The sequence below is a fragment of the Phalacrocorax carbo genome, chromosome 15 (assembly GCF_963921805.1).
Source record: "Phalacrocorax carbo chromosome 15, bPhaCar2.1, whole genome shotgun sequence".
Lineage (NCBI taxonomy): Eukaryota > Metazoa > Chordata > Aves > Suliformes > Phalacrocoracidae > Phalacrocorax > Phalacrocorax carbo.
Window position 1 is genome coordinate 9,761,220 of NC_087527.1, and position 14,672 is coordinate 9,775,891.

Sequence of the window (14,672 nt, forward strand, 5' to 3'; positions counted from 1 at the left end):
AGTTACGTATCTGAGATTTAATAGTTTTGTTTCTGGATCGAAGCACATTGGCAGAGCAATAGGGAAGGCGTTTGTCATTCCACAGTACGTGCTGTGCAATTATGGACATTAATCCTGCATGCACTTTTCAGAACAAAATTGAATTGTATGTTCTGTCCCTGAGAAGATGGCTTCCTTTTAGTTCCATAGCACATTGAAATTAAAGTCTGCTGAGAATATAAATGAGGTCTTGTTTCAGCTTTATGACTTTCCTGCAGGCGCTAGTAGACCAGATAGAAGAGGTACAGAAGTGCTCTCCTTTTTGAAAATTAGCAAATCCAACAAAAGACATGGATAAATTTTTATAAAAGCAAAGCAGCTTGGAGACTTAGTCTAGCACAGTTTGGTTGTTTATGTCCTGAATGTTCCCCTGCAAATCCAAGTCAGGTTAGTAGGTGACAGCAGAGCACCTGAGCTCTCATGAGGCAAACCATACTTCAGCTTTTCCTTAGCCTTACCATTTGTTTGCCTGTAAATGTTAGGGTTTGGTCTCTAGATTTTAAAGCTGCTGCCCACATGTTGGACACAAGTGACTGTTGTAGAGCATTCTGTGCTCTGTGTCAGAGTGCACTGAGCTACTTACAGGAAAGCAGGTTATGTGTTCTGGTTAATCTACTCTTTCAGCTAGCAGCTGCATCTATTTGCATGTTCCGCCACAGCATGCAGTCACTTCTTATGTTCTTAGGAACCTAGTTCACTAGTTTTTGCATTTACTGACAGAACATGTCTCTTGGAGACACAAGTTGCGCTGTGGAAACACTCTGTGGCATAAGGATATGTGGAAGAAGGAAGGAAGCATTGGCAAGATTTCCCTCGTTTTGCAGTGGATAGTCCCAATCATGCCACAGCTCTTCCTGTATAGAATAAATTAATAGATCCCAATCTCATGAACTGTTGAGTTTGTTGTTACCTTTCTGTTTCCATAAATCTGAGGCTGTGAAGATAGAAGACCTGGTATTTATCAGTAGGTTTGCAAGAGCACTCATGCCAAGGCACGAGTGGTAGACTAACTTGATGCTTCACTACTCTGCAGTCTTATTTATTATATTTTTAAGGTGACGGAGTGTTGGGGGTTTGTTTGTTTTTAAGGCTTACAAGAGAGATGGAGCGAGCGAGTTACTATCAGCACATTCTGTCTGGGTGCTTGCTGGTTTGTGTGCTGTTCCTCTACTGCATGGTAACAGTCCATGGTTGTCAGCCTTCAAGCGATAGTCATACCACCCTTGCTGCCTTTGCTTTTCCTGTGTTGGATACCGGATAGCGAAAGTATGTGCAGTAGGCGCTACATGGAGGGAGTGATCAATATATTATTTTGTCTTGAGTTACTTTAATCTAGGGTTGATCACTCAGACTGTTTATTAAAGAGATTGTGATGGATACTCCGTGCATCCGATGACTACTTTTATGTCATAGTTCAGATAAAATAGATAGTAAGAAGTAGTAAGATCGTGATACTAGATGGATATTTAGGTTGGCAGAATGTCACTGCTAATGTTGAGAATATGACTGAAATATTGGCTAGAACTCTTGAGAAAAGTGTCATGAAATTTGCCCAGGCCCAACAGCTAAGATCATATTTCTCGTGAATGGACACTTACACCAAAACAATAAACCTTAGAAAGCTATTGGATAACTCTCTTATTCTGATACAGGTCAGGAATCATGATTCATAAACATCTCAGTGGGTTTCCTTTTCAAGAACATATGTGCTGGCCTCCAGAAAGCAGCAGCAGCTCAAATCACAAGATCTTTTGTCAAGGACTTGTGTATAAAGAAGTTTGGGGTTGTTTTTTCCAATTGTTTCCATGTAAATTTTTTTTCTAGTATCAGCTAAATATAATATTCTATAAAAATGTGTAAAAAAAGTTGCAAGGGAAGGTTAAATCAAAGGTGTGTTTCTACCACATTAAAATATTTCACCTCATATTGAGAATCATCACAGAATCATAAACTTCAGTGTCTGATATGAAAACATGGATCCTGTTCAGCACCGGTGGCAGCGGCTGAAATCTGTTGGTACTAGAGATGCTCAGGAGCAAGTGAGTACAACACAGGGGTTGTAGTCTTCCTCCCCCCATCTTGGTTTTATTACTTAAGGATATTTGCATGAGAATAAAATCTAGTTCTTTGGCACTCATCTGCTCCTGCTGTTTATTCTTTGCTTGAGGTTATTGTCTCAGTTTGTGACAACATAATTGGTTTCTGTGGAGAAGATTATGATATTGATGAGACTTATATATGACTTCAGGTGAGGTGCAATCAAAGCAACAGTTCAGAATAGAAGGTACTGTCTGTTTTCGTGCAGTTTTCACAAAGGTTCATTCAGCAGTTTAATTAAGGATGTTATTTATTACTGAATTATATCACACAAAGCTGAAGTATGGACACAGTTTTGCCAATACAGGCATGACTAGGGTCAGTGCTCCTTATTTTGTCTTCTAAGCTGATGTAAACTGCACCAGGCTGGTCAGATATACCCTGTTCACACAAGGGTTGCTCACTATTTGTTGTAATTTAGTGTTCTCTAGTGTAGACAAGTTGAAAGAATTGAGCTGGAAAATGCTCTCTTAATAGTTCTTTCTGTGTATTAAATATTTCTTTGAATGGTTAACTGCTCTTGTACAAGATGAGGTTTTCGGAGAACAATTATAATCACAAAATTTTATTTTATTGTGTTGTTTTCCCCCCGCTGATTCCCAGTTTGCTATTTTATATCATAGCCTATCCAATTTTTTTAAACGCCAGCTCGGCAAAGTTTACCTAGCATTTGGAAATTATTCTGAGATCTTCTTGGCATGTGCGTCTTAGCTCCTCACGCAGGCCTCATAATTAGAGCTCATTTGTCAATTGTGTTGGTGTTGTAAGCAGCAGACTGGAACACGCTCTCCCGTGGCAGGGCTGGCTGAGGAGGGAGGTTTGATGCGGGTTACACTTGGTGACCTGCTGCTGCCCAGATAGGCTAATGCAAATACAAGAGCACTAGTATGCGTTGCAGATGAGAGGAGTAGGATGATCTATGTCATGATTTAATTTGCTGTGAATGACATTTCACTGTGGTGTGACTGGTGGATTGTCCTCGGGGAGTGTCACAAGTTGGGTTGTTTTTTTTTTTTGTTTGGTTATTTTTTCTCCCATCTGGACTACGGAGCCAAAAGGCTGGAGGCATGAGCAAGCACGAGCCAGGTTACACGCAGCCTCGTGTGGAACCAGCACAGGCTAGTGGAGACTTTGTCTGCCCACAGGCAGGTGTGGGACCAGGCATCTTCTTCTGGATGTCATCTGTTCTCCTGCCTCTGCTAGAGGCCAGCTGTATAATTGAACCTCAAACACTGCTATAATCGTGTCAGTTATCCTTGCTTCAAGTTTAAAGCTCTCCTTTGTAGGTCTATAGTGAGAAATGCATCCCCTCCTTCCTCTCTCCTCCAGAAAACACTGGATTCTGATATTACCTTATGATTCTGAAAGCCAAGGCCTTAGGCACATGCCTTTCGTGCCTCAGCTTTCATCTGCTCCTGCTCTTCGATGTGTACAAACACAATGGGGGAAGCAAGAAACCTGAGGAGGCAGGCTGAACTACCCGATCGTATTCTGGAGAGCCCTGTCATGGGTTGCAAGTAAACGCTTCATTCCTGGCATCGCCAGTGAGCAGGCTTGGGAGGATACCACCATGTACCCATAACGTGAGCCTGAGTTGGTGAGAGGACAGAAGTACAAACAAGAAATGGATATTTAAGGCATTCAAAATAAGGAAGGGGCATAATTATGTGATTCACTTGGCTTTATCAGCAGTTGCCTGTAAATACGTGTTTAAAGTTTGACTGTATTTTGTTACTTAAACTTGAGCGACCAGGCTTTGTGTGGATCACGGTGTCACAAGGGCTGTGAGCGGGTGTAAGCCAGTGTTGCTGCTTGCTCCTGTGCCAGGTCCTGCCTGTTGCTGCCTCTTCTCCTGGTCTGCCCAAAGTGTTTGTGTGACTGTGTGGTAATTCAGACCAGGGAACGGAGCTGAAACTACTTTGGCAAAAATCCTGATGCAAGGACCATTAGATGTGCTTTTTTATGGCTTCTTGGTTGCTCAGCACATGCAAATATTTAATCTCATGTTTAATTTGGTATTGTGGGCGTAGGAGCCAGAGGCAAAATCCTAACAACTTGAATGGTATCGGGATTTCCCCTGAAAGCAGGCCCATAAATCCAATGGGAAATGTAATTCTCGGGGCTCAAATTCAGGCCTGTGTGTCTTGACCCTCAGCTGCAAGCCCTCGAGGGCAAAGGCAGCGTCTGTGTTCAGGTGCTTGGTCCTACTGTGACCTTTGGATCCAGAACAGGTCCCCCACTGACCGATGTGTAACATCTCATACTGCAGGGAGGATATTTTATTGTAAAACCCCAACAGTAGGTCAGGACGTTCAGAGTACGGCTGGAAATGGTTCCTCAGGAACAAGCAAAAAAGGGGGTGCCTGCACGGAGAGCAGCATGAGGCCAGATGCAAGCAGCTCCGCAAGCCGGGTCGCCTTGTACCCCATCTTATCCCGGCGCTGGTTCTGCCGCAGCAGGGGCGGCTTGAAATCCCCAAGTTCGCTCGGTGCCTTCCTCCTCCCGAGGGATGGAGGTTCCCTCCTCCCATCCCGATCCCGGCAGCGGGAGGCGAGCCGGCAGGTAGCGAAGTAGAGAGGCGGGAGTGTGCGCGTCCGTCTGTCTGTCTGCGCGCGTCTCCTTTGTCTGGAGGAGCCCGTGCAGCGCCGTGCACCCCGCGGGCGGCCGCGCATCCCAGCGCCGCGCATCCCCTCCCAGCCCCGCTCGGCACACCCAGGCAGGCCGAGCATCGGCCCGCCCCCGCCGGCCCCCTCGGCAGCTCGTGGGGCTAATTACCAGCAGGGGGCTAATTGCCAGCAGGGTGTTAAAGCCCCCCCCACCCCCGGCCCGGCCGGGCTCGGCTGCGGCGGGGTGGCCGGCGCTGCCCGGGCCGAGCGGCCGCGCTGTCCCCGCAGGCCGGCTTTGTGCAAGCGGGCCGCGATTGGCCGTGCCGGCAGGGCCAGCCCCTTCCTGGCTGCCTGGCATGAATATGCACGGCCCCCCTTCCTCCTCCTCCTCCTGCATGTGTGTGTGTGTGTGCGGGGAGCGGGGCTCCGCCAGCAGCGCCGCTCCAGCCATGTCAGCTCGGCTCCGCCTGGGCCCACCATGAGCCATGGCCATGTCTGCGAGCGCCGACGAGGAGGACTACGAGTCGGAGCCGGAGCCCGAGCCGGGGCCGGGGCCCGAGCTGGGGCCGGAGCAGGTCCGGGGCGGGCGGCGAAGTTTGCAGCAGGAAGGGAGGGGAGGAGGCCGGGCCGGGCAGCGCCGAGCCGCGCCGCGCCGGCAGCGGGGACGGGGAACAATGTGGGGTCGGGAGCGGGCCCGGCCCGGCCCGGGGCAGCGGCGCCCGCCCGGGGGCTGCGCCGCGGCTGCGGGCGTGTCCGCGGCCCCCGAGCGGAGCGGGGCGGAACGGAGCGGAGCGGGGCGCGGGAGCCTCCCGCCGGGGGCCGGCCCGGGGCGCACGGCCTCGCCCGCCCGCCCGGGGGCACCGGGAGTTGGGCACCGCCGCCGGGAGAGGGCCCCGCGCCGCCGGGGCGGCGAACGCGCCCGGAGCGTGGGATTGTGCCTCTCGGGGGGCTTCCCGTCGCTCCCAGAATTACGGGGTTTATTTTTTTCTTATAAGATTCCTCAGATCGCTGTAGGACTTCGGGAGGCAGCCTGATGCGGAGCCTGGCTACCTTGTCTTAGTTCGATCTGTAGCCAAAACCTCTCCATTCCCAGGGTTGAGGGGTGTCGGATAAAGAGAAGGATAAGTGCTTTTCATTTAAAGAGAACTTTTATTAATACTTCCAGGGTTTATCCTTTGAAGGTGGTTTTTTAGGTTCTTCCCCCCACCCCCCCCCCGGGGGGAAGAGAATAAACTTTTTAAATTTATGAAGTAATCTGTGAAAAATAATCCAGAACATATGTTCTAGATTGCATGTTTTACTCTCTAAGAACTGCCTAAGCAATTAAAAATGCACCAGGAATAGAATTAAACACGTGTATGCAATTTAAACATAAACTTGATAGTTTTGTTAACAACTCAAGGTGTTTTGCTCTTTAAAACGACCTAATAATTCGCTTTCAGAGACAAGTTTGTACATAGGCCAGGTGTTGAGTCTATCCTCCAAAACCCATCGTGTTTCTAATAACTTCACTTTGTTTTGCTTCATAATTGCATCAAGAATGTAGGGCTAAAAAACAGTTTGGACTGGCGGCGGTGGTGGTGTGCCTTGGGTGCTCCCCAGGGATGGCAGTTCTGTTGTGGGAACCTTAAGAGGGATGTTAATGTGCTGCACTGGCTTGGTGTAGAGGCGGTCCGAGAACCTAAGCTGTGTCTTGGATGAGTAACTTTAGTAAGCCTTTACTCAGTTTTGTAGATTGTGTGAATGTGCAGGCCTGTGCTGTTGCTTGATTCACTCCTCAGCTCCCAGACCTGGTAGTTAAAATGTCCCAGCCCTGTTTCTTTTAAACTTTGTCCTACACCAGGCCTTTTCCATTTGCTTCTGTTTTGGTGTGATTACTATAGGCTTTTTTTTAAAAGGGCTGATCGTTAGAGGAGCAGATTGGTCTCAGCTGCAATGTACCAGCTGTGAAAGCACTACTGGAGGTGCTAGTTCTTGCTGGATTAATTTGGATAGTTGGTTACCTTCTGGGAACCTTCTTCAGCTCTTCTAAAACCTGTGGCTTTGATAGCATTTTTATATCGCAATAGTTTAAAACAAAAAATAATGCAAGAAAGTGGGGATCCTTCTTGTGGGATTTCTTAAAAGGCTTGGTCTGATCCTAAATAAGAATGCTATGACCTACGTAGCAAGGACCTGTGGAGTGTTTTTTTGTTCAAAGCTGTTTCAGTGGTAAAATGCCTCATGTAGATCCAACTGTATTTTCATACGAGCCTGCTTTAACCCATGTAGTTACTACAGTCTTCTACACAGGACGTGTCAAACTGGTATCATGTAGCTTTTTCTACTGTAATAGTCCCCGGTAAGTAACAGGTGAAAGACATCAGCTCCACAGGGGTAGTTGAACAGCACAACTTCAGTGCTTGGGTAGGAGCTGTGGTTTTTGTCACTCAAACTTTGTGACTTTCTTTTCTCTTTCCCTAGTCTATGACGAAAGTAAGAAGGCAAAAGATTTTCAGGTGTCCCAGCATGGGAGCAGATAGGATTTACTGCACTTGTAGTAGTTGCAGTCAGTGCTGGGGGCTTGGAAGTGTGTGGGTGTTGGGGCATGTGTCCTGCCTGGTGCTGGCTGTGGGGAGGGCAGTGCCCTGCTGCAGCCCACCAGCCTTGCTGGGTCGCTCGGAGTAGGAAGAAATTAGATTTCTTGCTGTGGCAAATTCAGTATACGTAAACAGGCTGAGAAAAATGTTCCGGGGGGGTGGGTGGGTGTGGGTAAGGGGATTTGTCCTGAAGTAGTGGCAAGAAGAAAAGCTACATTTGCACAAGGTGCCCCAAGTCTGTATAACTTACTGGTATCTTTCTTTTTAAGAGCTCCTACTTTGGATGCAGCTTATCTACAGAAGCATACTTTTGCCAATATATCTTATTCCACCCTCCGGGCCTAACTTCTGCCTCCTCACCACCAGAGGAAAATAAACAGGGGCACTTGCATTGGCACTGATGTGCCAGTTTATCACTCCCTAAGCAACATAGCTATGTTGGCAGAAAAGCTGCTGGAGTGTTGCTAATGGCCAGATGAACCTGCGAGGTATAAACTTTTCTATTTACTTGTGGGAAATTGATCTGTTCGTTCAGCAGTGGAGCTCTGTGTGGTCACCTGGTAGTGGTCACTAGGAGCTACATTGTTTTTTTCAGGAGAGGATGAGAAAGTTTGTAGGTATGATTGGAGGAGATGGTGGCAGTGAACATGTGGAGAGGATTAATTGTGTTTGGATTCATTTCAAGGCTGAGCCTGAAAAAGTTCCACTGCCTTCCCTTTCCTTCTGATGCTGCTTGCTTAACAGGGGATCTTGGACTTGTCTTGCAGGACACCTCCACCCTGGCAGGAGCATATGCTGATGATGGGTGATGTGGCTCTTGTAAACTGTCACTGGTAGAGGAAAACAACTCTCCTGGAGTTTGCGTTTGTAGACTTCTGGGCAGATCCGCTTTAGTCAGACATGTTAGATGTGCAGTGTTGGCTTGCGCTTTTCAGTTAATACAGCTTTTTAAGGATGTTCTTGGCATCAGTGTGATTTTTTGCTGTCTTAAACTAGCTTCTTCCTTGTCCCTGCTGAATTTCTGCAGTCACATCATCCTGTCCTTTCTTCCCTCTTCCTCTAACTTCTTCCTTTGACAAGGGTTTCTGTTAATTGCTGAAGAGATGCAAGGGTTTAATGCTGAAGAACTGTTGACTTGGTTGTGATTATCTAGTGCAAGACAGCGTGCATGTAACGGGCTGTCAGCCTGCCAGGCAGTTTAATGCCAGTCCCTGTGTTTCAGGGTTAATCTTGAGTTAATGACAGGGTTGTTCTGGAGACCTCTGGTAAAATGACTTTGGTGGATCTCAGTGCAGTGCATTGGTATGTGTGTTGCTGGTCTGCACCACTGCTGGTAATTGTCAATATGACTGGTTTGCATAGCAGGAAGGCCAAAACTACGTGCCTAGGAGGCTGGGAGAGGGACATGTCACTGGAGCAGCAGAGGACAGTGCTGTTCGCTGGCCCTGAGCAGCAAGCAGGGAGCCTTGTCCTCCAGAACTTCCACCCCATTTGAACTGAAAAATGCACCTCTGTGTCTGCCTGCCTCTGATGCTGCAGGGAGAGGCAAGGAAATAATTGACCATAAGCCTTTGCTGTGGCACCCTGTGGGCTTCTCCAGTGCCCAGTATCAGCCCATGACCCAGCGTGTCAGGGGTGGTGTTCTATCTGACAACAGTTATGAATTGTGGGTTAATGCGTGTGGTGCCTCCCCCCCCCCCAGTATTTATTTATCAGATGTTGTAAAGAATCAACTGGTTGTTAAATTTGTCTATTCTAATTCTGTTAAAACAGTTGTATTGGGATGCAATTTCATATAAAGATCTAAGCACAGGACTGGCATGTGGGAAGTCGTGGGTCCTCATCTTCCTTTTGGTGCTGATGTGGTTGTGTGGACTTGGTCAAACTACAGCAAATCAGAATCTGTCCACATGTTACAGAAGGAAATCACCCGTCTTGCAAATGTAAGGGATGTATTTATGTGGCACAGCACCTTGAAGCAATGAACATCACGCATGTAAGATATCTTGGAGAGATTTAAGCAGTGGATATGTAAGCTGTTCAGATTGTACTTGGTCAGGGAGTAAAGTGCTTCAGGGTCTTGCTGAGCTGGCCATGTGATAAGCCCTTCAGAAGGACACTGCATGTCCCTGGATTTTTCTTGGAGATGTTGAGTCTGAAATAACAGTACAGTGCTGCCGGCACCAGTTTAAGCAGGTCACTGATACTGAGTGGCTGAATAAGACCCGTGCCCAGGTTAAAAGCCACTTGTGGAAGAACTTGTTTCTAGGCTGCAGGCTTTGTCAGCCTTGCTTTTAGGACCAGCGCTTTTCTCCTGGATGCAGCATCACCTGATCTTCCTCTCTAGAGCAGAGGAGTTTGTATGTGAAGTTGCTTGGTGACAACTTCAACAGAGCCGGGTTGGTGTTGGGGTAGCAGTTGGGCAACATGAGCACCTACTTAATGATCCATTTAACAGCTGAAAGCTCTTGAAGTGTTGTCTCCAATCCTTGATGCTCTTGGTATTTTTGTTTACCTGAGGTCTTTTGAGGTATTCTTTGCAACTGTGAAGATTAGAAATCTGTTGCTGTAAACATCAAAGTTGTGTTCCTGTTGTAGTAAGAGTTGTGCTCAGGGCAGAGGCCCTTAGTGCTCTGCTGCTTCTGACCCTGGTGATGGTGGGTGGCTTTTTGCTGGTTGCGGAGCAGGAAAATGACACACGGTGAAAATGTGTTAATGTACTGGTAAGGAGGCAGTGAAAACTTCCCAGCAGCCAAACGTTTGTCCATAGCCCAGATGAACTAATGTTCTGAGTAGTGACTCTTCCAGATAGCATTTCGTAGGGGTTTGTTTAGAGTTGGAATGCCATACCTGGGCTTATTCCCAGATCTACACAGCCCTGTTGAGAGACTTGAATTGCTGATGACCACCCCACCCAGTCTCGACTGTTGTCCACCTGGAGCATTACTGGAGTGTGGGGTTTGTAGGAGCTCAGCGTTTCTGAAAATCAGTTTGCAAATTGGTCCCCTTTCCTGTCTGAGGAGTTGGTGTGTTTAACCACTGTGGTGTGGGAGGGTGATCCCAAATTCATGATTTGTGAATGGTTTTGTAGTTCGTAGTGTATTATGTTTGATGGCCTAAGTTTACTCCCAGGTGCTGTGGAGGCTGTGCTGTGTCTGCTTCAGGGGCAGGAGTAGGTCACCTTTGTGTGTTGCATAGCAGTAATCTGGGGGAGGGACACACAGGCAAAAAATCCTATCAGGATGTCCTGTTAACGTGTCTTGTTTTAGAGGGCAGTGCAAGTTCACCAGCTTTCCAGGTTTCAGTGTAATAGAGGTAGGTATTTAGTGTATTAATTCTAATATGTTTCAGCAGCTGCTTGCACAGCCTTTGTTAAGAGCTTGGGAGAGTGGTTGTCATCACTTCACCATCCTCCTATCCCTCTTCTGAAGACTCTTGCTGTGGCCAGAGAAGTACGGGCATGATTTCTGTGGAAGGATTTCTTGTGACAGTATTTCAGGCAGGTTCCGTCTCAACTCCCTGTTTTTGTTGAAGAGATTTTTTTTTCCTTAAATCTTACAAGTTCAGTATAGTCTTTCTTTTCTCAACAGTTCTCAGAGGTGGCTGCTGGGGACTACAGAGTCAGCAGGCACAGGCTGTACTTGAGGGTCTCAGCTCACCTCCTTGGGAAAGGAGATTATAGGTTCTGCTCTACAGGTGGGAGGCTACATTGGTCCAGAACCTAGTTCAGGGCTTAGTGTGTCACCCAGTCCTGAGCTTGAGGCTGTGGAGCTGCTGTTCGCTGGCTACCACAGTAAACCCAGGTAAGGAATCCTGCCATCCCCTACCACTTGCTCATTATTTGCAAGACAGCTCCACAGAGTTGTGTTACGAGGGTGGCAAATTGCAGTAGAGATAGGAACAGGAGCTGGGAAGGAAATCTTTACCTGGTTTTGCTACCAGGGCCAATACATTGTAAAACTGCAGTCTGAGCTGGAAATCCTGCAGCATCTCTTCCCTAACATCGACCTGGAATTTATCTGGCTGTCTGCCATGTGCTAAATAAACCCCAAGTCATGTTGGAGGCTCCTTCTACCCCCTTGTATCCCAGCCCCTTTCTGGGATAGCAACCTAGAGGCCAGACTTTCTTCTGTGGAGGTTTTTAAGTAACCACTTTGGAGCCCCTTGAAACTAGATACTAGTGGGAATTCCTGGAAGGCCTCTCTAGCCTTGCTGGCTGCGACATCCTGGAGTGAAAATGTGGCTTGGATTGAGGATTGGTCAGTTGGTAAATTAGTACAAACCCAGCTAGTACAGTTGCTCGAATTTTTTAACGAGCAGTGAAGAAGTCTGGATAGGTAAGAAATAGGTCTGCGCCTCTACCGTCTGTGTGGTAGTGATTTGTAAGGAAATCTGAGTTGTGTGGTGTGGTCTGGCTTCAGAGTTGTTCTTGTGCTTTCACCTTCCTGCATCTTTTTTTTTTTCTCTCCCTAGGATTCTCAAATTCTGTGTTCAAGCAATGCCTTTTTACCGCTTGCATCTTTGCAGTGTCCTGGTGCTTAAGATGCCGTCCTCCAAATTAGGACTTGGCTTGTGTTACTGTGGCAGAATCAGGAGTTGTCTTTCAGCTGGAAAAGTACCAAGTTTGATCCCCCCCTTCCTTGAAAGAGGCATTTTTAAAAAGACCATTCTGATGGTGTTGTAACTGTTGTTTGCCTTCTTAAAAATAATCATGTTCAAACCTAGTGGGAAGGAGTCAGATGCTCATGCAGAATCTTCCATGTGCTGTTGGCAGAGGGGAACTGCCCAGGTTGTTGTACGTATTTTGGTTTAACTTGTTCCCACTGATATCTAGCCTTTGATATCATGTCTCTCGCTTCCCTGCCTAGTAGAAGGAGACTCTAATAGAGAGAACTGAGGAGTGATTCACGCTGAGGAAGGAAATTATCTCTTATCTAGGTTGCCTCTAAGCTGACTTTATCCTTGAGAGGCTGAAAAGTTGGTCTAAAAGCTAAATATTTATTCTCTAGAATATCTGAAATCCGGGTGTCTGGTGTGGTTGCTGATGGGAAAGAAGCTATGCTTGTCTGTGTTCACACAGCATGGTGCAATTCAACCTGCAAGCAGAACAAAAACAGTTCTGGAGAAGCATAATTAAAAACTTGCCAAAATTTGTGTAACCTCGTCGACTAAACAGTGTTTTCTCCCACTTCGGTTATGATAGTAGGTCTGTGGGAGAGAAAGCCAAGCGGTCTAGCTCCTGGCTTCTCTGCTTTCCTAGCACTGAGGCTCCTGGGAAGGAGACTCTGTTAAAATATCAGCACTCTTGCGCGCCTTATGAAAGTCACTGGAGCTTTGCTAAGTCAGCTGGAAGGAAGTTCAGATGCTTGGCAATGTGGCTTTTCTTCTTCCTTCAGGGTTGTATGGTAGGACACTTAGGGAAGCTTTTGTAGTACAAAGTAGAACGTTTCCATACCCTTTCCTTTAAAAACTGCAGTGGAAATTCTGCATGGCTTTCTATAGCCAACCTGCCCCTGCCTTGGTGATTGCCCAGAATTCAGCAGGAACAGAAAGTGAAACTGGCTGGTCTGTTGGTCATATGCTGAGATGTGCAGAAAGTGGAAAAATTGTTTAAATACTAAACCAGATGAACTTTGCAGTCCTATTATCATCTTTATGGAGAAAGCTGTCAGTGGTAAGAATGAGCCAAGCCAATTCTTGCATAATTAGCCCCATACAATTACATGGTATTTAGTGATGTTTGGCTTGAACTGTAAGTTCTTGTGTATAACAGGGAGTTTCTGATGAGAACATGAAATTTAGATATCCAGAGTGAACCTGTTGCAGTTAACCTAATCATCTAAAACTCTTTTCATGTTCCTTTAGCTTCTGTCTTAAAGGTCACTGAAATCTAGACCTGGGGTGCCCTTTGCAGCCTTTGTACAGCATCGGTTAGTGTTCTGTTTTTGAGCACTTGCTAGTATTAGATATGAGGGGAGCTACTTTGGAAGGGTTTTGTAGTATTTGTGGTTTATTTCCTACTTTATCACTTGGCAGTAGTTCGTACTCTCCTGTTTCTTGAGGGAGATTGCTGTGGCTTGAGCCATTGCTGCTAAGTGTTTCTCTGCTGTACCTAACCTCAAAATTACTTTTGTTGACTCCTTGGATTCTGACGCTTCCAGTGGAGGAAAACAGGCCTTCTGGCTTAACCTGAGCGCAATCCCAAGAGCTCCCTGGCCTAGAGCCCAGTAATGGCACAGGTCATCTCTTGACCTAAGCCAAGCATGTCACTTGGGACTTGGTCCTGTGTTGAGCTGTGGATAAATTGATTATCCCTGCCCCTCCTGTTGAAGTGGGCTTACTATAGGTTTGGGATCTCTCATTTATGCCTTGGTTTCTTTGTCGTCTTATAATGCATTGTTTCTGAAAAGGTAATGGAACTCCTTTAGCTGTAGGAGTGATCATGTGCATCTGCTGAGTATTATCCATCTGTGTATAATTTTGATACAGCTGTTAGTTTTACATGCAAGACGTAGACAACTCCTGCCCAAGGAAGTCCTGTAGTTTAGATGGTAAGTGGGATGGGCGATTAACCATGTGTGGTTGGCTCTTTCAGAACAGGGCAGTCGGACGGCCCAAGGGGAAACTGGGGACTGCTTCTGCGGTGAAGCTTGCAGCTAATCGGACAACCGCTGGAGCACGTCGGAGGAGGACGCGATGCCGCAAGTGCGAGGCGTGTCTGCGGACAGAGTGCGGCGAGTGTCACTTCTGCAAAGACATGAAGAAATTTGGGGGACCTGGCAGGATGAAACAGTCCTGCATTATGAGGCAGTGTATCGCAGTAAGTGTACCTGTTGCTACAGCTTGTTTAGAGACATCTTTCCCATATCCATCTCCTGGTGACAAGGTGTGGACCTGTGAACTCTGCTCTGAGTACTCTCAAATGCATCAGGCAAAATAGTGTAATCCCTGCCCTCTCAGTTCAGATCTCTTCTTCCCATCACTTCTAATTCTTGCCCCTCACCCACCCAAAATCTTAAACCAGAACGCTACGCTCCTAAAACTTAGTAGCACGGCTTTCATTCTCAGTAACACAGAAGGTGAATGTGGAGACTATCAGTATGTCAGAAATAGGCACTCAAATCACTGAAATTCTGGAATTTGGGGGAGAAGGGGAAGAGTGGGGAGTTCTGATTCAAAAGGAAAGAGGTCTGTTTGGTTTGGATCTCTGATTCTCCTGACAAAAACTGCCTTTGTGGAGGCCCCATCCCTAGAAACATTCAAAGTCAGGTTGGATAGGACTCAGCAACCTGATCTAGCTGGAGATGTCCCTGATCACTGCAGGGGAGTTGGACTAGATGACGTCTAAAGG

General features: G+C 46.9%; 1 protein-coding gene across 7 annotated transcripts in view; it reads left to right on the top strand.

The window, feature by feature from the left end:
- Window positions 1-14,672, top strand: part of KDM2B (lysine demethylase 2B) — a 120,539-nt gene that overhangs the window by 88,478 nt on the left and 17,389 nt on the right. For all 7 annotated transcript variants that reach the window (XM_064466163.1, XM_064466162.1, XM_064466164.1 and 4 more), the window contains one exon: window positions 13,917-14,141. In XM_064466163.1, the coding sequence (XP_064322233.1) occupies window positions 13,917-14,141 (225 nt within the window). The remainder of the gene's footprint in view (window positions 1-13,916; window positions 14,142-14,672) is intronic.